General features: G+C 41.4%; 1 protein-coding gene across 1 annotated transcript in view; it reads right to left on the reverse strand.

Annotated features, from left to right (window-relative positions):
• Positions 1-481: 481 nt before the first annotated feature.
• The window catches only part of ANAPC5 (anaphase promoting complex subunit 5), a 60,490-nt gene continuing 36,205 nt past the window's right edge, over positions 482-24,766 (reverse strand). The window contains exons 9-17 of the mRNA XM_073626623.1: positions 22,670-22,762; positions 21,564-21,745; positions 14,324-14,459; positions 11,092-11,166; positions 9,779-9,900; positions 9,293-9,400; positions 6,080-6,227; positions 5,219-5,381; positions 482-1,756 (exon numbers count right to left, since the gene is read on the reverse strand). Coding sequence (XP_073482724.1) covers positions 1,545-1,756; positions 5,219-5,381; positions 6,080-6,227; positions 9,293-9,400; positions 9,779-9,900; positions 11,092-11,166; positions 14,324-14,459; positions 21,564-21,745; positions 22,670-22,762 — 1,239 coding nt within the window. The 3' untranslated portion in view covers positions 482-1,544. The remainder of the gene's footprint in view (positions 1,757-5,218; positions 5,382-6,079; positions 6,228-9,292; positions 9,401-9,778; positions 9,901-11,091; positions 11,167-14,323; positions 14,460-21,563; positions 21,746-22,669; positions 22,763-24,766) is intronic.

The following is a 24,766-nucleotide window of genomic DNA, read 5'->3' on the forward strand; positions in this document are numbered from 1 at the left end:
GATGCACTGCAATTTACCCACACCGCAGGTGCAGCTCAGTGCACCCGCGGCTTTCCTGAGGGTTAGTTGCGCTTTGCCATAGACTTCTATTCTCTCTTGCAGGTGTGGTGCACTTTCTGAAAGCACACTAGAACTCCTGCATTCAGTTTCAAGTCAAGGGCCAAATCCAAGGGCTCCGAGGGCCAAATCAGAGGGCTCCGAGGGCCACAGGTTGAGCACCCCTGCTCTGTTTGCACATTGTAACCACTGGTTGCTCTGCTGACATCTGTCAATCATTTATACACGCATGCATGTCATTCAGAATATACTCAGAAGCAACAGGTGAATCACAGTCATATCAATTCCTATTTGTACTAACCCAACTTTGTCCTATCCTAATATTACACTATTGTTTCATCTAACCTAATCTTTCTCCCTGAATTGCAGGGTAACTTAAGAAGGGAATTTGCAGTCTTAAAAACTGAAAACCAAACACTACAGATCTTCTGATGTGACACTTTATGTAACAAAGAAAACATATATGAATACAACAGTAATGCAAAAATAATTTAATTACAAAACAGTGTTCAACAGAATATGCAAACAGGTACACACTGATATTTACAATACACTACAAACCATTTGTGATCAGGGCAGAATTAGGATGGTACCTAAAAGCAGTCAGAAATATATCTTCACACATGGATTATTTTTCAGAGGGCAGTAGAGCAGAGGCTGCTAGGCATTTAGGAGAGGATACTGCCTTGAATGTGCTTTTTTTCCCAGCCAAAGGGGGATTTGCTACTGAAATAGAAGGGAAACCGAAAGTAAATCATGTACAAGTAGTCTCCAAACATTACTACAGAGCTGAGTCAGCACCTCTGCTTCTCTTGGTTTCCTTTTTTTTTTTTTTTTGTAATCAGTCAAGTGCTGCAGAAAGGGTTGAAAAATCTGCATGATAATATATATATATATACATACACACACACACAGACGCACTTGTATTCAGGGGACAGAACTTACCATTCCTAGTGTGTGTAAGGAAAGATAATACAAAGCTTCGCTTCATGCCAGATAACCCAAGCACTATTGTTTAGCTAAAGAGACAGCAGAGCAGTGTATACTTTGAGGCTTCTTTTGCCCAAAACCTCGGGCTCAGCTTATAGGGGATAAGTCAGTACTCTGGTAAATTATTGAGGTCTGTAAACAGGGGGCTTTTTCAGCACAGCTGAAAAGGATACGATGCCAGTGAGTGAAAAGGAGACTAGAGCTTTATCTGCTGGCTGGCTAGAAGAGTACATAATATAAAATAGAACATTAAAAATAACTGGGGGGGGGGGGGGGGGGGGCAGCCCTGACCATAAAATAAAAAAAAAAAAAGAAGTAGTAGTATACAAAGCCTGCCATTTTTAACCTCTAATGCGTTTAGGATCATTTTACCAAATGGTAGGCTTACCAGTCTGTTTTACTTTCTGTGAGGGACTCTTCGGTATACTCTTGGTCACCTATGACATACCAGCAATGTGACATAGCTCTAAACATCTTCGAGCTAGCACGCAAACCTTCTATAGGCGAAGTAACAATGACACTCCATGAGACGGAAGTTCCTGATGTATCTGTCGGAAAAGCATGGAGCATTTATTCCTCTCTTGGACTCTTCCTAAGCTGTTGTACAGTCTGGCTTGCAAGTATAGAATGTCCCGAATCTGTTCCTTGCAGTCAACCATTCCAAAGTAAGTTTTAGCTTCATTCAAATTTAAAATAGCTGATTCCAGGGCTGTGTAAAATGGTGACAAAAAAAAAAGAAAAAGAAAGAAAGGATTAAACACAAAACATTTGCAGAAACAACTAGGCTAGGTTCACACTGATGTGGGTGCAAATAGTGCAGGGACATTTTTCCTGCATTGTCCGCAGGTACAACAACCCATTCAAATAAATAGGCTGTTGTGCCCGTGAAAATGTGAGGAGCAGCACATGTATAGGTGTGAACCTATTGTAAGAGGCAATTTCTGCTCTTCCAGATATGATCCCCATTAAACCCAACTGAACTTTCAGTTTCAACTAGCTAAAAAGATTACAGGTTCATTATTACGTATTTTTCTTCAGAAAGCAGCCTCAGCAGAAAAGCCAGTACCCCAAGACAGCATGTGCAAAGGATCCTCGCTATGTGGAAGCAGGGGTCTCCCTGCAGAAGTCCAACAAGCCCCCTTCTTAGTCAGATCTATAGTTTAGCAATCCACAGAGCTCATGCTTCCTGCAGAATTGGAACTCTGAATCACAGGGGAGTGTCAGACCTCAGGAAGGAGACAACTGCTTCTTAACAAGGATCTCTCTCTTCAGTGTGCTGGCAGGGGACAGGCTTTTTTTACTTCAGTTGTGGTTTTAGGAAGAGATTAGGTTGATTGCATTGCCTTAAAAATAAGGAATAATGGACTTTATAGGCACATATAAAAAAGTATAACATTTTAATAATTCACATAAAGTACTTACATATACAACAAAGTCTTATATTAAAGCAATATGGGACACATGGTTTAATCCCAGAGGTGACACTATAGAAATACTTCCTGTGTGGCAATATGAAGAAAATGCCCACACTGGGGCATTGAGTGGAGGAAAGAGGAGCCTCTTAAAGAAGAAGATAAAGATCTGTGAGAGCCAGAAATCTTGCTTGTTTGTAGGTGACCAAATACTTATTTTCCACCATAATTTGCAAATAAATTCTTTCAAAAATCAGACAATGCGATTGTCTGGATTTGTTTCCACATTTTGTCTCTCATAGTTGAGGTATACCTATGATGACAATTACAGGCCTCTCTCATCTTTGTAAGTGGGAGAACTTGCACAATTGGTGGCTGACTAAATACTTTTTTGTCCCACTGTACATACACACATCTGTATCACTATGTTAAAGTTGTACTGTATTTTAACTTGAGTATATCTCTCCAGATAGAATTACTGAAGCTCCTGACAACAGGTCACGAAACCTGTAGAGCGAGCAATTCTTTTTAACCTATGAGGACTTTGGGATTTACATCAGTGTGGGCATTTTCTTCATATTGCCACACAGGAAGTATTTCTATCTATAGTGTCAGCTCTGGGATTGAACACTGTCCCATATTGCTTTAATATAATACTTTGTTGTATATGTATGTACTTTATGTGAATTATTAAAATGTACACTTTATATGTGCCTATAAAGTCCATCATTCCTTTATTTAGCATTTATATGTTTTAGGAAGATGACAAACTGTAAAATATATGTTGTCTTATGTGTCTGTGCAGTTGTTTTGTAACCACACAGATTGTGCAAGATGGTTGTAACTGTACACCAATCTGGCCAGAAACAAACATCTAGCAATACTTTCCATCAATTCGTTAACTTCTCACTATAACAGGGTAGGTTTCAGTTGAATCGGACCAAGTTGCAAACGATCGACTTAGGCGATACCAAGATTGATAGACTTCAACCATATGGATTTTGCAGGTGTGATTACAGGGTTATTGTTCCCCCCCTCATTTTTTGGCAGACACTTCATTGGACCTCTTAGCGGGCCCTGAGGATTCTTTGGAACCGTGATCATTTAAAAAAGGGGTGAGAGTGCGATTAGACGAACAATATTATAATGCTAATTTTTGTATTGTGACCACTGAGCTTTATTATGCTTTTTTTATATATATAAAATTATCTCTCTCTTTTTAAATTTGTCTGGTTAATAAAATTTATAATTTTTGTAATATTAATTTCTATTGATCGTTTGCACCTTTAAACGCCAATCCCCTCTCGGTAATTTTTGAACGGCAGGTGGATATCAGCAGACACATCTCCCCTGATATACACCTGCCCGTAGAGGTCAATAAGTGGCCCGCTGGGAGCCGCCTGAAAAACGGACAGGTGGCTCTGAGCGGCCCGATAGCGTGAAAGGGGCCTAAGACACAAGAAACAGGACAGCTGGCGGCAGCAGTGAGGCTGAAGGCCGTAAGTGCAGAGATGAACCAACAATGGCTCAGATCGTGGTGCAGACAGGGCTGCTGAAAAGGGGGGGGTGACCACTAGGCCTCCGGTAGCGGGCCTGGATCTGCCAACCCAGCGGGGGGGGCGAGAGGAAGAGCGGGCGGGGACTCCCAAATCCTGTCCACCAATAAAAGTAATCCCCTGATGTGCAGCCATTTAGAAAACAAACGTCTCCGGGCCCCCTGTGTTCAGTGGGTGTTGGGGGACAGTAAGCGGACTATTTCTTCACTTTCAGGAATAGGCAGATTATTCCGACCGCAGCACGCTACACAGTTGAAACCCGGCCTCTTCAATACGAATACACCGCGGCTGGCTGGGAGTGAAGAGAGTGAACTCTTGTGTAATACCAAGCACATTTGGAGTGACACATCTGAGGGGCATTGCTGTAGATTAGGCTACACTAGTTTGCTCGCTGAAGAGTGAACCACAGTCACCTTTCAGAGGGTGTTTGACACGCGGCAAGGAAGCATTATATCGTCTCCTCGCCATCTGATTTATTCCCTAAAAATCTGCACCACCTCGCTGCAACTGTGTTTGTTGTACATGGTTGAGATGTGTCCTCATTCAGTGGAGTGGGATGCATTTGGCCACTGAAAGTGATGGTGGGGGTGGGGGGGATATTTTTGTATACCCCCATTTGCTGCCTTTGCCATTACCCGCTCCTAACCACTGCATTCTGTACATTACATATCCCAGACCCCTGCATTACCCACACCTGACCTCTATACTCTGTATATTAAACACTCCTGACCCCTGCACTATGTACATACCCCAAACTCCTGCAAACTGTACAGTACATACTCCTGAAACTACACTGTGTAAGATACATAGTCCTTATCTCTGCACATTACATATTCTTGACACCTGCATTTTGTAAATTCTATACATACACCTGATACCTGCCCTCCCACTGTTAGTGCAGTTTTGCCACATCCTTATTTCTCCAAGGCACACAGTCCATGCTGCCTCCTTTTTCTCTGCTTGCTGCCTGCGGGCTAGGGGAGCAATGGTCGGGCTCAGGCCCCATGTCCTATCAGATGGGGGGGCCCTGTCAGGTAGGCTGTACAGGGCCCCATGATTTCTAACAGCAGACCTGGGTGCAGAGATGGCAAGGCTGAGACCGAGTGCTGCTGAGGCTGTGGTTAGAGCAAAGAACGCAAATATTGCCTTTACTTTTTACCTTTACTACCTTTTCTTACATGACAAGAGTCGAAGAATGATTACCTTCTGTTTTCTTCTGAGGACTGTATGATGCTGCTGATGCCACTTGACACTTTGCAACAAGGAACATAGCCCGTCCCTTATCTAGTACTGCTCCATGAGCCAGAATAGGCTCTATTGCCATGTGCAGAATGTTCAGGGCTTGCTCTGGGATTCCAAGCATTAGCTTAAAAAAAAACAAAAAAAAAAAAAACACTATCAAACGTATTTATTACACAAGAAAATTAGCTGGTGTTATAGCAACCAACCATTTGAACAGGATTTTTTTTTTTAACATAACATCACATAATGCACACATTTTAAGGTCAAATGGTTTAATACTGTACATAAGTTAGGATTCTGCAGAATCTTTCCATAGCTTCTAAACCACACCTTTATTGAAAAAAGACTATTTCCACATAAGCGTTTTGATGCTCATTTGCCAAATAACTAGGGGTACACTGACAGATAAACTGACAGCTTAATGTGGTTTGGCTGAATGGAAGGACTGGTCTTCTGTGAAAGTTTCTCAAGCCTGTTTCAGCCAGGTGCAGTGGAAATCGAAAAATTTGTTCTTGCTGAGGAAAGCCATAGATAGCACAGTCTTTTTCTCACAAATCAAGGTTTTCCAGGTGAAAAATTTGGTGCAAGAAGCACTGATCTGCTTCTGCTCTTTAGATCACAACAGGCTCCATGCTGTGCAGAGCTCTCAAATTGTCTTATCCTCAGTTGGATTTGTCTGTGCACAGCTCAAGACATAAAGTATATGCAACTACTTGGCTTTGGGTATCTTTAGAAAACACTAAACATGTGTGAATATAAGGGTCTGAACATTTGATCTGCTCTTAGGATAATTTGAAAATACAGTAAGTTTGTTGGCCTTACTTGTGAGAAAGCCAAATTCAGCACCGTCTCGGATGCCAGATACTGGAGGCGGTATTCCCTGGAGAGAGCAAGAGCTTGTAGCAGCAAAGGCAGTGCCACTGGGTGACAGAAGGATCTCCAGTACAGCTCTGCTAGGGACAGAAGGACCCTGGAAAACAAACACAACTTCATCCTTTCTGCCATTGTGCAATACTATAGGTCATGGTCTTAGAAAAGTGCAGAACACTCACAAGGAAAACAAAATGGCTCACATAGTTCAAGAGTATGCATCAGATTCACATATAACCATTGTATGTATGTAATAGCGGATCACCTCACCTGTAGGCCAAAAGCTTATCAATTTGAGGAAGCAGAGAATGCGATATTGAGGATGGTTTGCACATGCATTATGTACGTCTCCGAACATTTATTCATCATTTTGGACACCAATGGGCTAACAGAATAAGGCAGTGCATTGAGCTATGATGTGTAAGCTGCTGTCCACAGCTAAGAGTAGTGATGCATCGAAATTTCAGCTAACAAAAATAGGGTTATTGGCGTTTTGACAACACATAAAAAAAAAATATAAAATGAAAAACAAAAAAAAAAAAATGGGAAGAATATTCTGTTTAAAGCTGCTGACTTTAATAAAAACCATATACTTACCAGCCCAAAAGGTGCAATTCTGTCTTGCTACAACCAAAGTCCTCACAATTGCCTTTATTCACATGCCACCATTTTAAATTCAGGAGCAGATTGTGACCTCCTAGTCAGCCCCCGATCTAACCGGTGCGACTTGTCATGCGATTTGATTGTTTCAAATCAAGTCGCACCCCATTTTCTGCAATGAAGGCGGTCACATTGGGGTTGCACTGATTTTGACAGTAGTTCCTGCACTACTTTTTGCAAGTTCAGGTACAACTTGCAAAGACATCTGTGCTACTTTGAAGTCACAGATGTCTTCAAAGTAGCACCTGAAGTAGTACTACTTTGAAATCGAAGTGACGTAGCACGATTGTGACCGAGAGCTCAGTCATAGCCCACCCCCTACTGCACACAGGTGCTGACTGGATGAGACAGTTCCGAAGCCTCCTATGAATGTTTGACGTGATCACCTCATCACAGTTATATTGAGTCCTATTTCGATACAGCGCTGTGCCCAGTGAGTAAATCCTATGGATGCACAAAGCCTGGCTTGGAAACTAGCACACAGGTGTGCCACTATAGGAAGCGGCTTCCTATGGTAGCACCTGGCAAATAGGAGGAGCCTAGAGCGCCAGTGGGGAACTTCATAAAAGGAGATTCAGGGCTGTTCTGTGTAATACCATTTTACAGAGCAGATAAGTAGAACGTGTTCTTTTTTTTTCCCCCTTAAAATAAAAAAGTATAGCCTTTACAACCACTTTAACCTATGTGGCTGGAAACTGCAGTCTGCACCATTATATGCCTATAATGCTTACTATGCTGGGGAACAGTTGTGTTTACAAAAAGGGCTGGTGAAAAGAAAAAAAAAAAAAAAAAAAAAAAAAAAAAAGTGTAGACATTGTAAAGCCTCGTACACACTAGGAGCTATTTTGTTCAACCCAGAAGGCTGAACGAAAAAAAAAAAAAAAAAAACCCGGAGGAGCTCGCTGTACTAACTATGCAATGCTAGTACAGTGATCTCCCCGCTTAGCTATTGCGTTCTGACAGGGGGGGGACCAATCTGGTCACATTTTCTCACCTGTGTGAGCCTGTGGTGTATGTAGGGGAGAGGAGGGAGCACCAATAACAGCTGGGACATGGGAACCTGTGTGTGAAATCACCGCTCCAGGTTTTACCAGTCATTGTCAAGTGCAGTCTCCTCTGCAGCAGCCGCTGGCTGACACAAGGAAGATCTCATGACCAGACCGGGGCAGGCTGAATATATATATATATATATATATATATATATATATATATATATATATATATATATATATATATATATATATATATATATATATATATATATATATATATATAATATATTTTTTTTTTTTTTTACACAGTTACATTTGTTTATATTTTCTTATACATTTTCTTTTTATTGGGGCCTTGCTAGTTAATTAAAAAAAAAAAAAAAAAAAAAATTAATAGCTGCACCACGGTGAATTTTGTTCTCTTCCATGTTGCTTAGGTAGATCGCCAGTTCTCAAAAGGTTGCCTACTTCTGATCTAGAACAACTTAAAAATAATTAAAATCTTATATGAGGAAAAAAAAAAAAAAAAAAAAAAAAAAAAAAAAGGTGATAACCTCCTTAAAGCGACACTAAAGTTATTTAAAAAATTTTTTTTTTTTTACTAAACAAACATGTCATACTTGCCTCCACTATGCAGCTTGTTTTGCACAGAGTGGCCCCGATCCTGGCCTTCTGGAGTCCCTCGGCGGCTCTCTCGGCTCCTTCCCGCTTCAGATAACCCCCTGGGAGAAGCGTTCTACCGGGGGGGTTACCTTGCGGGCGCGCTCCCGAGCCCAGCATTCGGCGTCCATAGACAATATGGCCAAACATAGCCAATGGCTGCGCTGCTATCAATCTATCCAATCAACAGCCGAGAACCCCAGACAGGGAGACAAGTTCGAGGGTTCGGGTAAGTAAAATGGGGGGGTTGCATGAATGCATTAAAGTGAAAAACACTTACCTTTACAACCCCTTTAAAACTCGGGTTAAAAAAACAAAAAAATAAATTCTATTCAAGTATGTATTAACTCAAAAAAATAAATAATAATCTATTGCTCCCAGCCTCCACAAAACCTACAAATTCCTTTTTATGTTACTGTGAACAGACTTCCAGTTAGAGGCTGGCTATGGTCATTCTCCATGGCCCACTTTGTGTAGTATGGTAGCCACCATCTTGCTTGCTCCTGTGATGAACTAGAAACTATGGGATTTGTAGTGGGCAGGACAGCAGCTAACATGCACTGCACTTTCCAAAAGAACGGAAGCAAAAGGGGGAAAAGGAGAGGTTGGGGACCTCTCAGCGTATGTTACAGGGAGGCAGAAAAACATAGCTAGAAACAAATTTCATGAAAAAGATTACAGGGTCATTAGGTAGTGGATGTATATATATATATTTTTGGGGGAGAATAAGGATATTGTTTAGTAGCTTTTTAAAATTACACCAGGAGCTTTAAAAATGATAAAGATGAGTACATTTGCAGCACAGAATGACATTCAAATACCATGATGAAATGACTCAGCAGCTCCTACTTACCTTATAACCATCTCTATGTTCTTTACTTTCTGGCAGTAAGTTAAAAGCACCTGCAGAATTTTATGAGCTTCTGCTGTTTGGTTTTGAGCTTTGAGAACAACTGCTTTCCTGCAAATAAAAAAATAAAAATAAAAATTTGGTCCACAGAAAGGTTTTCTTACATACAGCCAAGATTATTTATCAGGGCTCACAACTATTAGACAACTCAGAAGCAGGATATGTTAACAAGAAAAGGTAAAACATCCAACATATAATCTAAGATACCCAACAGTCATATGTACTAGATCACATTTACATTATGGTCTATGGGGAGCCTCATTAGAAGAGAACACTTTAAAGGAGGAATAGTAATGGAGGGGACCAACGCTATTCATTTTATCTGACAATTTGCATAGCTAATTTTGTAGAATAGGTAGGGAAATTTTTGTCTTCCTTACACTAAAAATAGCCACAACTAGAATAGCATAGACAAGCTGCCCCTCAAACCTGTATAATCCTTCCACACTGTCAAGAGCAGTAATTCCTGTCACAAGTGACTCGGTCAGGTGATACTTCCCATCATTCATAGCTCGATTAAACTGGATTTTCTGATCAAACAACATCCAAAGCTGGAAGAGAACAAGTTAAACACAATAGAGTTGGCAATCAAATAAGTACAATGGGCTTAAAGTGGTTGTAAAATTATTATTTTTTCTAAAATAACAAATGTTATACTTACCTGCTCTGTGCAATCGGACTACACAGAGCAGCTCTGAATCTCCTCTTCTAGGGTCTCCCTTTGGTGCCCTCAGCTCCTCCTCTTCTGTTAATGCCCCCATAACAAGCTGCTTGATATGGGGGCACACCAGAGGCCCGCTCCCAAGCCAGGCTATGTGCATCCATAGACACACAGAATGCGGCTCAGCCCCACCCCTTACTCACAGGATTTGATTGACAACAGCAGGAGCCAATGGTTTCCGTTGCTGCCTCTGTGTCCTGAGAGAAGTGGACCAGAGACCAACACCGCAGACAGCAGCGCTGGACAGAAATTAGACTCAGGTAACCATTTAGGGAGTGAGGGGCCGGGGGAGAAATACAATTCCCATCAGCTACTGAAACTCCAGGCCAAGAGCTCTTTAGGTGCTGAGCACATGAACATTGGTTGCCCATTAAGGTATATGTGCAGCGTGTGTGTTAAAGTCCACCTTTTGCCGTTGCACATATGTTGGGTGGTTGCAAAAGGGTTAAAGAAATTATTGAAGAAAAAAAAAAAAAAGAAAAGGTTTAAAAAAGGATAAAAGTTTACCTTTGTAAAAAAATAAATAAATAAAATAATAAATGCACAACTATTTGCAGGAAAAAAAAATAAAATAAAAAAATGTGCATTTATATATATTTTTTTTACTTGGAGCCTGCAAAGCATTGCACCCACGATCAGCAGATTGTAGGTGCAATGCAAGGCTCCTGCAGACTGTCAGTGTAAGCGGTCTGCTTGTACCTTGTATGAGCTGGAAGTTACACAAGGACATCAATGAACTGTCAAGAGTGCTCATCAGGGCCTGGTAGTTCATTGAGAACTACAAGCCGACAGCCACAAAGGCTGTTGGTACTTGTAGTTCTCCCCATTTACAGAACACTGAATAAATTATGTGGCTAGGTAGGAGCCCTGCATGACCGAGGTTTTTTTAAAAAAAAAATGTGACAGTGGTGCAGGGAAAGAATCTCTGGATCGCTGTGACAACAGGTGCCCGGGGTGTTACATGAGGTGAGCTTATAGAATTATAGCTATAGTAAAGGTTTAAAGCAAACACTGTGCTTACCTTTGCATGCTGGCAGCCAGGGGGAAATCTCTCCTTTAAATGTTTCAAGATCTCAGAAGCAGCAGAAAAACAGCCCTGTAAAATGTAAGCAACTATACTTAATATACCCTACCATTGAACTTGTCTGTGAAACAAAGTGTTTTGTTATGTTTTTTCGCCAAGTGCAAAATATAGGATTTTTGTACCCAATGTGAAAACCTTTTCTTTTAGTCCATTGAGGGACACAGCTTTATGGTAATAAGCAGCCAACCAATTCTTCCGCCTATCAGAGAATGGTCACTAGGCTATAAGTCCTCCCATTGCATACTTCAGTTGTAGCAGCGTCCAAAAAAAATCCATCACTGTTTGCAGAGCTTTTTGGCCAAAATTAGAATCTGCAGAGACCATTACATTAACCTAGCAAAATTTGGAGAACATACAAAACAGAAAACCACGTTGCAACCTTACAGATCAGAGACTCACACGCCCAATGACAAAGCCCAAAAAGCACTCACTACTTTAGTGGGGTGGGCTTTAACTGCTGGCTAAGCTGCCAGTTTTTGGTTGCCTGTCTGAAATAGCACTAAAGAAAAAAACAGAACAGAAAAGAAAAAGAACAGAACAGAAAAAGAACAGAAGAGAACAGAAAAGAACAAGAAAAAAGAACAAGAAAAAAGAACAAGAAAAAAGAAAAAAAAAATCTACAAGTGGTGTAGATTTCAAACAACTGCTAATTTCAGTCAGCCAAAGCAAATCTAACCCAAGAGCTGACAGACTGATGCTAAAAGAACCCCAACATTTTATTACAGGGTGTTCAGGTAAACTATAGGTTATGTCAAAGAGCATGCAAATACAACCAAAAAGAGGTTGCATCAATTCAACCTGCATGAGAGGTGTATTAAGAAAAAGCCTTTGCTGTCAAAAAAAAAAAAATAAATAAATAAATAAAATCCCTAACATTAGAGCAAGTTTAGCTGAACATAGAGGCAAAGACTAGGCCTTCTGGAACAATGTGTTGAAGATTCATTAACCAAAAGGTAAAATTGTTTGGTCATAATAACTATGGACATGTTTGCCACAAACTGAAGACATTATTTCAGGGGCAGGACCTCATGACAGAACGTGAAGAACGGTGGTGGAAGCGGTATGGTTTCGGATTGCTTTCCATTATAAGGCCTGGGCGGCACACAGTCACTGAGCCAACTATACATTCTGCATCATATCAAGTGTGCTTGAGGACAATATGAGGCCATCTGTCTGAGAGTAAGTTGAATAGAAAAGGAGTATAAAAAGCAACATGATAATAAGCTGAGGTACACTAGCAAAGCCCTGATTGGATTTGAATTGTAATGGCAGTTCATGCAAGGAAACTCAAATTGCAACTGAAGGAGTTGATGCCAAGAGACTGCTGGCCATTATATAAAGTGGATATAAAAAGTCTACACAACCCTGTTAAAATGTCAGGTTTCTGTGATGAAGAAAAAAAGAAAAAAAAGAAAGAAAGAAAGAATTTCAGAACTTTTTCCACCTTTAATGAGACCTATAAACTGTACAACTCGGTTGAACAACAAACTGAAATCTTTTAGGTGGAGAAAAGTAAAACCAAAAAACTAAAAAATATTATGGTGCACACCCTTAAATACTTTGCTGAAGCACATTTTGATCTTATTACAGCACTCAGATAGGGAGGGCATCTCTTGTGCACAGCCCTCTTCAAATCACCCCACAGATTTTCAATCGGATTCGGGTCTGGGCCATTCCAAAACTTTCATCTTCTGGCGAATCCATTCCTTTATTGATTTGGATGTATGCTTTGGGTCGTTGTCATGCTGAAAGATGAAGTTCCTCTTCATGTTCAGCTTTCTAGCAGAAGCCTGGAGGTTTTGTGCCAATATTGACTGGTATTTGGAACGGTTCATAATTCCCTCTACCTTGATTAAGGCCCCTGTTCCAGCTGAAGAAAAACACCCACAAAGCATGATGCTGCTACCACCATGCTTCACTGTGGGTATGGTGTTCTTTTGGTGATGTACAGTGTTGTTTTTGCACCAAACATATCTTTATGGCCAAAAAGTTCAACCTTGGGTTCATCAGACCAGAACACATTTTCCCACATGACTTCAGATGTGTTTTTGCAAAATTTAGCCAGGCTTGGATGTTTATCTTCATAAGAAAAGGGCTTCCGTCTTGCCACTCTACCCCATAGCCTAGATATATGAAGAATACGGGAGATTGTTGTCACATGTACCACACAGCCAGTACTTGGCAGATATTCCTGCAGCTCCTTTAATGTTACTGTAGGTCTCTTGGCTGCCTCCCTGACCAGTTTTCTTCTGGTCTTTTCATCAATTTTGGGGGGACTCACAGTTCTTGGTAATGTCACTGTTGTGCCATATTTTCTCAACTTGATGATGACTGTCTTCACTGTGTTCCATGGTATATCTAATGCCTGGGAAATTATTTTGTACCCTTCTCCTGACTGATCCCTTTTAAACAATGAGATCCCTCTGATGCTTTGGAAGCTCTCTGCAGACCATGGCTTTTGCTGTAGGATTCGATTAACAAGATGTCAGGAAAGACCTACTGGAACAGCTGAAATTTGGGGTTCATCGGAGGCACTTTAAATGATGGCAGGCGTGTACCGACTCCTATTTAACATGAGTTTGCTTAATTCTGAACACAGCTACATCCCCAGTTATAAGAGGGTGTGCACACTTACGCAACCACATTATTTTAGTTTTGTATTTTTACTCTCCCCCCTAAAAGATTTCAGTTTGTTTTTCAATTGAGTTTTACAGGTCACAATAAAAAGGTGGAAAAAATTCTAAAATAATTTATGTTTGTCTCATTTTTTTACATCACAGACAAGATAGATCTGGGAGTTCTTTTTTCGTGCAACCCGCAGTGTGAGCTACACACCGAGCTTAACAAGCCCCTATGAATTATCATTCATTATTTAAAACAATTCCATCAGAAAGAAGGATGAAACTTCAAAGCAGTTAGATAGCAAGGTCCCACCCATCTTAGGACATATGAAATTGTATTAGAAGCCTTCAGCTAGTCAGAGCATGCTTTTGAATCCAAAACATTGTCTTGTGTTGCTCTCCCTGCATGGTTGTATAATAAATACATCTATTTTTCAATTGGCTTCAGTAGACCAAATGTTAAAGAAACCCCAAGAGTTTGGGATTTCCCTGTCACTGTATACAAAGATGATCTTACTTTATAATATAGGTTCAAGTCTGAAACTCACCTGCTCAGCATGGAGTTCTGCAAGATGACACAAAACTACAGCAAACGGCTCAGTATTGTTCTGCTGGACGCTCACATTAACAGCATCCAGGCTGTTCATAGTAAGGAGCATCTGTGCCTGCTGCAATGCCATGGTGCTGTAACAGAGAAAATATCACTTTCAAGGCTTATTGTACAGAGAGAGATATGGAGGGTCCCAATCTCAACATTTCCTTTTAAAAATGCTACTCTGCCCTTCATCGTTATCCAATAGTTCTATACCATGGATCACTTGGATTAAGTATGCAGATCAAGTGGTTCAACTTTACTTTCTCCATGCTTACACCAGGTCAATAAGTATTGAAGCCAAATACAAACATTCAACTAGCAGTTTTAGAAGTAAATCTACAATGGCAGCTTCTACAATTCTTTCAGCATTGATATTATTAAAGTAGTATTGAACCCAAAAGCAAACATTTTGTCGCAGCTTACAATTTTTAGATGAAGGCTGCATGCATTTTCCACTTTTAGGCTTTTATTTCCTTTAATTTTCATCTGATGCTCCAGCCAATAAGTGTTTTTCAAAAGAACAAGCAGAATGTATCAGCTACAGAGAAGAGACAACCCATTTAACACTAGGAAGGAGTGCTTACAAGGATTAGCATTCATATGTTTATAAAACCTTTATCCCAAATGGGAAAAAAAATATGTTGGCTGTAACTGCTTATAAAGCATTAGGTGGAGTTTGTCTTCAATTTGTTAGTGTATTTAAATCTGCTAGAACATCCAACACTCCCTGCCCCACAGACTATCTGCTGTCCAAAGGTGCCCATGTTTTCATTGATCCAGAGTGGGAGTATTCTCATACAGAAGGAATGTTGGTGTTACTGGCCAGATTACCAGGTGAAAACAGAGGGATAAAATAAATAAAAAATAAATAAAAAATAAAAAAAAAAAAAAACACGGATACAGTCATCACCACATCTAATGGATTGGTAAGCTGCAATACACTACATTTGTGGTACACATGCTTTGGCCACACATGTAAACAACTTAGCAGCCCATTGTGAACTGAGAGAAAAGGCATATAAGAAAAAATAAATAAATAAAAAAATCACCCAGTCTACAGATAATCTGCTTATCTATTTTAATCCTATTTTACCCTGAACCAAGAGGATGAAGGGAAGAATCTGGATGTAATGGACAAAGTCTTCTGACTGAAATTCGATAAATGAATTCCACAATTTAGTTCTGAAGAGTTTCCATAGTGGTCCACAATATGTTTTGACTATTCTAAATAGATAGAGAGATATATAAAAATCTATCTATACATCTATCACATTGGTGTAGACAGCCAGGGATAGATGGTAGCTATGGGTATAGGCGAGAAAAAAAACAAACCTTCAGCAGCTAGTGCAAGTCATGTGTGATCAAAATAGTTAATTGAAGCGCTGAGCTGAAACACTGATGGATCCAAGACAAATGCAGGTTGTAGATTTTCCACTGTAGTTAGTGATGTCTAGAGTGATCTAAAATGTAAAGGACTAAACTAATAGTTTTACATAACGCAGCAACATCCACACATATAGGACACCCAACGTTAGAGATTATTTATTCTTCTAAAGCAGGGGTCTCCAAACTTTTGAAACAAAGGGCCAATTTACTGCCCTTCAAATATCAGGGGGGCCGGACTATGGCCAACAGGAGTAGAAAATGCTCTGGCATTGGTGGGAGTAAATGCCATAGGCTTGGTGGTCAGTGGGAAAAAAAAAAAATTGACATCCTTCGAGTCAGATGAAGGAATCATGTCCCATCTATCAGTGAAAAGACTAGTGCCTCGTATCAGTGGAAGGAATAGTGCCCCAAGGGCCAGATAAAGGCAAGTAAGAGGCCACACCTGGTCCACAGGTCTCACTTAGGAGACCTCGGTTCTAAAGCAAACACACCTTTGCACACTAGTATTCCAATATTTCTTTGCCTCGCCCAGCTAACATGGCCTCAGACAGAGAGGGGCAAACAAGGATGCTGTGCAGGCGCCCAATGTCCACCTTATTAACTGATGGCGTTGTTAGGATACTGGTGGCTTGAAGGTTGTAATGGTGCACACCTGTGGCTTCATCCACCTGCTGGCTTGTATACTATTTTATGGCAAATTTTTAGACATTTTGCCAAGGCACCCCTAAAGAATCCAGAAGGCACCCTGGTTGAAAAATGCTGCTTTTATACAAGCCCTTCTCCCTTTGTGGAAGACTAGCTGGGCAGCAGCACTGGTAAAAACCCCCAGTGTAGCAATGCTGTATTCCCAGTCAGACAGCAAGGGTGAAGTGTATTACCAAAGATAGCGCCACAGTGAGGGCAGATTTTAATGACAGGCTTAACTTCTCTTGCCAGGTTAGGGTAGGTTGCAGATTCTGAATGTCAATAAGCCAGCTGAAGTGCTGCTAGAATGACTGACTGTACGTCTGAACATCTTTCTGTATGTGTGTACATTTGCAACACTCATGGCCATCATCCGTATTGTATAGAAAGGAAAAAAAAAAAAAAAGGATTCGCACTATATAGACCAAAACACAGAGTGAAAAGGTTATTTATAAAATCATATAAAATTTTGTTGTATAACAAAAGTTAAAAAAGTTCATACAAAATGTACGTATCTTACTGAATAAAAACTAATTATAAAGCAGTGCAGTAAGATTTACTGTATATGTTCATACACCAATAGATGTTAATAGGCTTTACAAAGTTCAGTGCTAAAGAAAAAAAAAAAAAAGAGAAGACTTCCTGTATCAACACGTTCCACCAGTATTGGCTTCATCAGGATCATAAAAACAATACAGCAATGATCTCATCATTAAAAGCACCAATATACAGAACAACCCGCTGGGTGGACACCAGAAAATAAAGGGGAACCCAATCAGATACAGAATCACCCAAGGTGATTCATTAGGGCTCATACATATAGGCACCCCATGTAGATCCAGGTAGAGACAAAAGTTCAAGGACAGCCTTCTGTTGCTCCCCCACAGTCTCCTCTTAGCCCTCTTATGCTCCATAGTTTAAGAATCTGGGACTCGGTCTGGTATTCGGGTAACCTCATGTCCCCCCTTCCTCCCTCTTCTCAACAATCTTCTTTACCCTCCAGGCCTGGAACAACCGGGAGCATTTTCCTGGTCGTCGTCTCACGGCTTGACGCAGGTCCGTCACTTTCTCACGTCTCGCATCTTTCCCTCGCGATCTTCCATTCAGGACACTCATGGGACCCCGCCTGCTGAATTTTTTCCCCATGTACGACTCAGTCATTGGGTGCCCTCCTTGAGAGGCAATTCCCCCTATCCCTTTCAATCCACGGCTTTCAAACATACCTGTCAACACTCTCCTGGTGCCCTGGGCACTCTCTCTGATCTATATAAGAAGTGTAACATTACTGCGCTATCCTACAAAAGCAAGTGACACCAAATAAGCAATTGAGTGCAAAAATAGTGACTGAACTGCTACGACAAACACACATCAATAACAAATTTCTCAATACTAAGTCTCTGATCTATTCACTCCTGAATGCTATTGACCTCCCCCTCAACCTCCTACAGATCAAGTCGGGATCGAGAACTGGTGACCTCTAGCGACCTCAAAGAATGCAACAAGGCCTGGTCTGCCATAGCTAAATGTTCTTTCAACCTGACTATGATGGAAACCCATCATACAGCGACAGGCGCATCAGGGGCTGCGGCCAATGTGGTGATGTACTCCACATCTGGTGGTCCTGCCCACGTCTAACAGGATTTTAGTCTAGAGTCTTCAGGCTCCTATACGCCTCATTTCATAAACCTATCTGTAAAGACACTAAACTTGCCCTACTGCACTGTCCAATTCAGGGCCTACTCGCATATCAGCAGAAGCTTGCCACTTACCTATTCATAGCTTCTAAATGCATTATCACTAAAGCCTGGAATACACCTTCTGTATCGTTTGCAGTGGTGAAGAGCAACCTGACCATCATGATGATTGATGAAAAATGTCCAGTAGCCGACTCCCACGCTAAAATTTCTGAAAGTGTGGAATCCCTGGTGGACGTATGCCCTCCCCACCCTGCATCCAACCACCAGTCTGGGTATCCTATAATGGATGATACCATCCAAGCCTGCAGATCCCCTTTCCCTATCCTTTTCTCTAATTCGCAACTTCTCTCTTTGAGAACTATTCCCATATCCAACCCCCCCCCAGTGGTCTAGTTCCTTCTCCTCCCCCCTCCCCTTTTTTATTTTTCCCCCCTTTTTTTTCTCTCCTGGTCTTTGGTGACCAGCTTGCCCCTCGTCTCCTCATGGTATGCCCCTAGGCCTTTGGGCTTAGGCAAATTCTGTGTACGTATGGTTCCATCCGTGAGGTCAGTCAGTTGTCATTTTGCTCTGCTAAAAATGTTTAGTTGCACAAGATATTACCCCTGCCTACATGTATTTTTATAAAAAATTGTACCAGAAAAGTCCAGTGGCAGATAGTGGGATCTATAACTCAAAAGGCCTAGCTAGTAGTTTGAAAGATCAAATCCATTCACAAGATGTTAAAGACCAAAATCAGGCTAGATAATGCTGAAGAGTCAAAAAGGACCAACAAACTAAAAAGTGAGGTCCCTTCTAGATCCCAGGTTGGACATATTCATATGCATACACAGATAAACCAAGGGGAGTCCATGTAATATATCCGCAATGCATCCAGTATTGTAGGCATCCAGGTGGCCCGGTACTGCCTCGCTTTTAAGTCTGTTGGTCCTTTGACCCTTCAGTGGTATCTGGACTGATTTTGGTCTTTAATATCTTGTAAATGAATTTGATCCTTTGAACTACTAGCTGGCTCTTTTGAGATATAGATCCAACTAAATCCTCTTTGGACTTTTGCCTATGTGGATGTACTTGGGATGCCTATATGCATGAGCCCTAATGACTCACCTCAGGTGGTCCTGTACCTGACTAAGTTCCCCTTGATGCTCCAGTGCCCACCCAGGGGGGTGTTCTGTATGTTGGTGCTGAGATGATTGCTGTATTGTTTTCATGAGTCCTGATGAAGCCAATTCTGGCAAAACGCGTCGACACATGAAGACCTTTTTCAGCATTGAAATTTGTAAAGCATATTAACATCTAACAGTGTATGAACATATACAGTGAATCTTACAAGCACTGCTTTATAATTGGTTTTTAGTCATTAATATACATACATTTTGTATGAGCTCTTCTAAACTCGTTATACAAATTAAATTCTATGATTTTATAGATAACCTCTTTACTCCGTGTTTGGCTTATATAGTCCAAATCTTTTTCCCCCTTTTCTAAATTTGCTACAGCAATCTAATCTGACAATATGCTTAGTAGAACTGAGCAGTAGCATATGCCTGGGTGTTAGGCAAGGATGAAATTGGAAAGCAGAAAATGCACACACTTGCAGAAAAAGTTTACTTATAAAGTCACGGTTGTGCAGAATTTTAATACCTATAGACTAATTGCAAACTTTTCTATCATGTCAAGAGGCAGGTTTTCTTTACTTTAGATACCTTTGGAGATTTTAAAGCAACCCTAACAGGTTAAAAATTTAACTGGAATGCAATAGAAGAGTTTTTATTCTCACCTATCTGGCATGCCTCCGACATTCCCTCCCATTCAACACAGCAATCCTCAGCCGGTAAAGAGCATAATGCATCTTCTTTTGCAGAGACTTTTTTTTTTTTTTAAGTTCCAGGACAGCTAGTCCAGATTGTTTTTTTTTTCCTGATAAAGTCACTTTAAAGCCATTATAATTATTACCTACCTACTAGGGTTGCACAAACACCACTTTTTAAGACAGAGTACAAGTACTGATACTCTCCCCCCCTTCCCCCAAGTACTCGCCGATACCGATTACCAATACTTTTTTTTAATGTCGTGTGACAGTGGCTTGGATGAGGCATGGACTGTGTCAGTTTATTTACATTTTTTTAAAATGTTTCTTTACAATTTATATATTTGTTTTTTGCTTTTTCTTTTTTAGGGGGGTAGTGGACGGTGTCTGTGTTTTTTTTATTTTTTGTGGTTTACAATTTCACATTTATTACAATTTTTTATTTAATCAGCCCTGTTGGGGGGGCTTTTGGTGAGATATCAGGGGTCTAAATGGACCCCCGATATCTCCCCTTTCAGACAGGGAAAGGGACTGAGGTAACAGATTTCCCAGTCCCTTTCTCTGCAGCCTCAGCTGCACTGAACATGAATGGACAGATGAGAGGTTCCTCTCCATTCATAAACTGAAGCATCATAAAACACAGTTTACGATGCTCAGTGATCACTGACTGTTCATTCAGAAATTGAAGGAGTCTGTAAATGACAGATTTACCGGCTCCTTCCTCCGCTCTCCATCCTGACAGATCTTGGACAAGGGGAGGGGGACCGGAGAACATGGGGAGCCAGGGACCCGGAGAGGAGGACACAGGGACAGTCAGGGGTGATCAGTGCAGCAGTTAAAAGCACCTATCTCCCTGTGTAGCTTTCAATAAAGCACCCGACAGCCGCGGGAGGGAGGGAAGGAGAAGCAGCTGTCAGAAAAGCTATACAGGGAGATCGGTGCTTTTAACTGCCCCCACCACCGCACCGATTACCTGTGATACTCAGGCATATGCCCGGGTGCATCCCTACTACCTACCCAACTAAAGTACAAACTAAGTAGCATGATCACCAGTACGGGAGACTAAGCAGTGATTTACAGTTGAAACCATCACTGTGCGACTAAAAATATAGAAATTGGGGTAGAGGGCACTTTGGCATCTTCACCCTGGGTGCTAAAGGACCTTGTGTCAGCAGCAGTGACCAGAAACTCCAGAACGGTGACAAAAGTGCAGAAGTTGCCTTATTTTGGATTACTGCACAGATCTGTCAGAAATACAAAGGAAACCAAAATGCAAGTATGAATACACATCTACAGTATGTATTAGACCGTTTTGCCGAGATATCAGCTTTCATTTCTGTACAGATTTCCCTTAACATGACCATGTGACTTTGGCTTTGGAAGGCCACACATTCAGCTTTCATGGTTTACAACTGACCAAATTTGACCACGTTTCATTCCACTTACATTCGAGCTAATGTCAGGACTGTTGCAGACAAGACAATCAGTCATTAGATGACTGTGTGTAGATTCAGTTATGGCACAGCTTGATTTTCCATATGCTTGAACTGCTAATTCATTCAGCCTTGCCACCTAACTTACATAAAAAGTATCGTAACAATTCTATAGGGCAGTCATACCTCTGACCATAGAGTCTCCATATCGCAGTCTTCTGAGCAAGGCTGATGTCAATTAGATCTGATAAACTGTGCTTCCAGTGAAGGAGGTCAGAATCTTTCAAGGCATCCATCAATTTATCTGCAGTCTTGCCGGCTATAGCTCTTTGCTGAACTAAAGACTGAATGCCAAGAGAGGCCAAATACTGCAAAGACAGAGAATATGTACTAGTTCAGAGCAGAGAATACACAGGAGAATGCCCAAACAGTTTAGAGCCTTCAAGAAAACTGGATTTAAAGGAAAAGCACACATGATAAAAATATTTTGCTTCCTCTACCTGAGATTCAAGTGATATTAAAGTCTTTTTTTTTTTTTTCCCCAAATAACAGTCATGTTATACTTACCTGCTCTGTGGAATGGTTTTGCACAGAGCAGCCTTGATCCTCCTCAAGTCCCTCCCTTCTGCCAAGTGCCCCCAGTGCAAGCAGCTTGCTCTGGGGGCACCCAAGCAGCCTTGCTTCCAAGCTGCGTCTGCCTGTCTAGTCACACACAGAGCTGCAACTTGACCCCAGACCCTCCCAAGCTGGCTCACTGGATGTGATTGACAGCAGCAGGAACCAAACAGCCAATAAGGAGTGAGAGTCCCTGGAAAGCAAGTTACACTCAAAAAAAAAAAAAAAAAAAAAAAAAAAAAAAAAAAAGGAAGTGTTAAATTCATTATGAAAGGATGAAAGGGGGACATGGACTCATTTTCCTTATATTTGACTACATCTTTTTAAAAACACAACATCGGGCACATTTTTTAAAGAGTCATTCCCGATCTCTGCCCATTGCCAGAAAACTTAGGAGTATTAGGACCTGGTATGTTAATATAATAAACTTATTATGGTAACATGTCATATTGGGACTCTGTGGTGGGGGTTACTTTTAGAGGCCAAGCCCCAAGTTGGGCTATAACATCTAGTATACATAAAGTCACAATTACAATACCCAACTGAATAAATTAGCATGGTTTGACAAGGTCCCATTACCCTTTTAAACATAGTGCTGGGTGTAAGATTAACAATAATATGGATTTACTTATACCTGCATTTACCAGCATGGCCACCAACCGTATTAAGCAGCTTACCGGCAGTGCAAAGTGGACAGCTTTCTTTATAGAGTGCTCCAATAAGACACTGCTGTCTTCCCCCTTTCTGTTCTTCAGGATATACAGCCAAATCTGAAAGAAAAAAAAAAACCCACATCATACATGATTAGACACTCCTAGAGGTTTGATGAAGTCCAACTTCCTCAGTGAAACAAGTTAAAGCGGAGTTCCACCCAAAAGTGGAACTTCCGCTCATCGGATTCCTCCCCCCCTCCGGTGTCACATTTGGCACCTTTCAGGGGGGAGGGGGGTGCAGATACCTGTCTAAGACAGGTATCTGCACCCACTTCCGGGAATAGACTCCCATGGGAGTCACGCCCCCTCCCGCACTCCCCCGCTGTCTCCTGGGAAAGACACAGGTCCCAGGAGATAGCGGGGACCATTGAGAAAGCGCAGCGCGACTCGCGCATGCGCAGTAGGGAATTGGGAAGTGAAGTCGCAACGCTTCACTTCCTGATTCCCTCAATGAGAATGGCCGCAGCAGCACCCGAGGATCGAGGGAAGGTTTGCTCTCGGGTGCCGACATCGCTAAACCCTGGGACAGCTGCTGACATCTAAAAAAAATTTTTTTCGCGGGACTCCCGCTTTAAGGATTACCATTTTGGTTTTGTGTTGCATGCAAAAAAAAACAAAACCCCCAAAACACGGTTTCCACTGCACACTAAAATAACGGCATTTATGGAAAATAAATAAAAAATTCTCTCTCAGATTTTCCTAAAAAAAAAAAAAAAAAAGTAAAGCCTTATAGTTGCGTGTGTCTGTGAGACGACGACAAACTTCGGTATCCAAAATTTTCTATAGGTGATGCTTTAAAAGCACTTACAGATCATCAGTTTAGAGTAAATCATGACCCTAGAATTACTGCTCTAAGGCCCCTTTCACATGAGCGCTCCAATCAGGTCCGCCTGTCAACTTTTCAGGCGGACCCTATCGGACGTTCCATGCACCTGTATGGAGCGGCGGATGTCAGCGGTGACATGTCCGCTGATATCTGATCCGATCCTGTCCATGAAATCCAGATGGATGGAAAACCTATTTTTCCATCCGTCTGGAGGATCAGATTGAATGAAAAAACGCACAGGCGGTCCGTTTTCATCCGATCTCCATAGAGGACAGCAGGGCTTTGACAGGTCCGTCGCCGCACAGTTTGAGCAAGGAGCCCATACATGGACAAGCCCGTGTAAAAGGACCCTTACTCTGGTGTGTGTAGTGCTATGCAACATGTGTAGCGTAATTATTTTCATATACAGGCTCCCTCAACGTGTGCGAGAACATTAAAAGGCAGGGTGGCTCAAAAAAAGTTTTTTTCTTTTTTTAAACTTCTCCCTATGTGATAGAATGTTTACTGTGACCCATTGAGGTTGATTTACTAAAGGTAAATATACTGTGCACTGCAGGTGTATTTGCTCTAGATCTGAGAGGAAGCTCTGCTGATCTCTATCGTCCAATCATGGAAAGCAAAAAATAGGATTTTTAAAACAGCTTACCTGTAAAATCCTTTTCTTGGAGTACATCATAGAACACAGAGCCTTAAGTATTTACTTAGTGGGTTATAGCTACCTTCAGGTGTTGACACTGGCACACCCAATACAGGAAGTTGATTCCCTATGTAACCCCTCCTCCTTCCAGGAGTCCTCAGTTTTTGGAGCCAAGCAATATACTTACACCCCATAAAAAGATGGACGGGACCTCTGTGTCCTATGATGTACTCTAAGAAAAGGTAAGCTGTTTTAAAAATCCTATTTTTTTATCGTACATCATAGGACACAGAGCCTTAAGTATTTACTTATTGGGATGTCCCATTGCAATGCTACTTGAGGGGAGGGAGAGACAACCCGTAGGGCACCCCCAGACCTTGAGGACTACTGCTGCCTGCAGCACACTGCGCCCGAAGGTGATATCTTCATTCTTTCTTACATCCACTTGGTAAAATTTTGTGAATGTATGGACCGAAGACCAAGTTGCGGCCTTGCAGATCTGAGCAAAGGAGGCCTGGTGACGCACTGCCCAAGAAGCACTAACCGCTCTGGTAGAGTGTGCCTTAACTTGAATAGGGGGAATCTTACCCCTTAAATC

The sequence above is a fragment of the Aquarana catesbeiana genome, linkage group LG01 (genome assembly GCF_042186555.1).
Source record: "Aquarana catesbeiana isolate 2022-GZ linkage group LG01, ASM4218655v1, whole genome shotgun sequence".
In the NCBI taxonomy this organism is placed as follows: domain Eukaryota; kingdom Metazoa; phylum Chordata; class Amphibia; order Anura; family Ranidae; genus Aquarana; species Aquarana catesbeiana.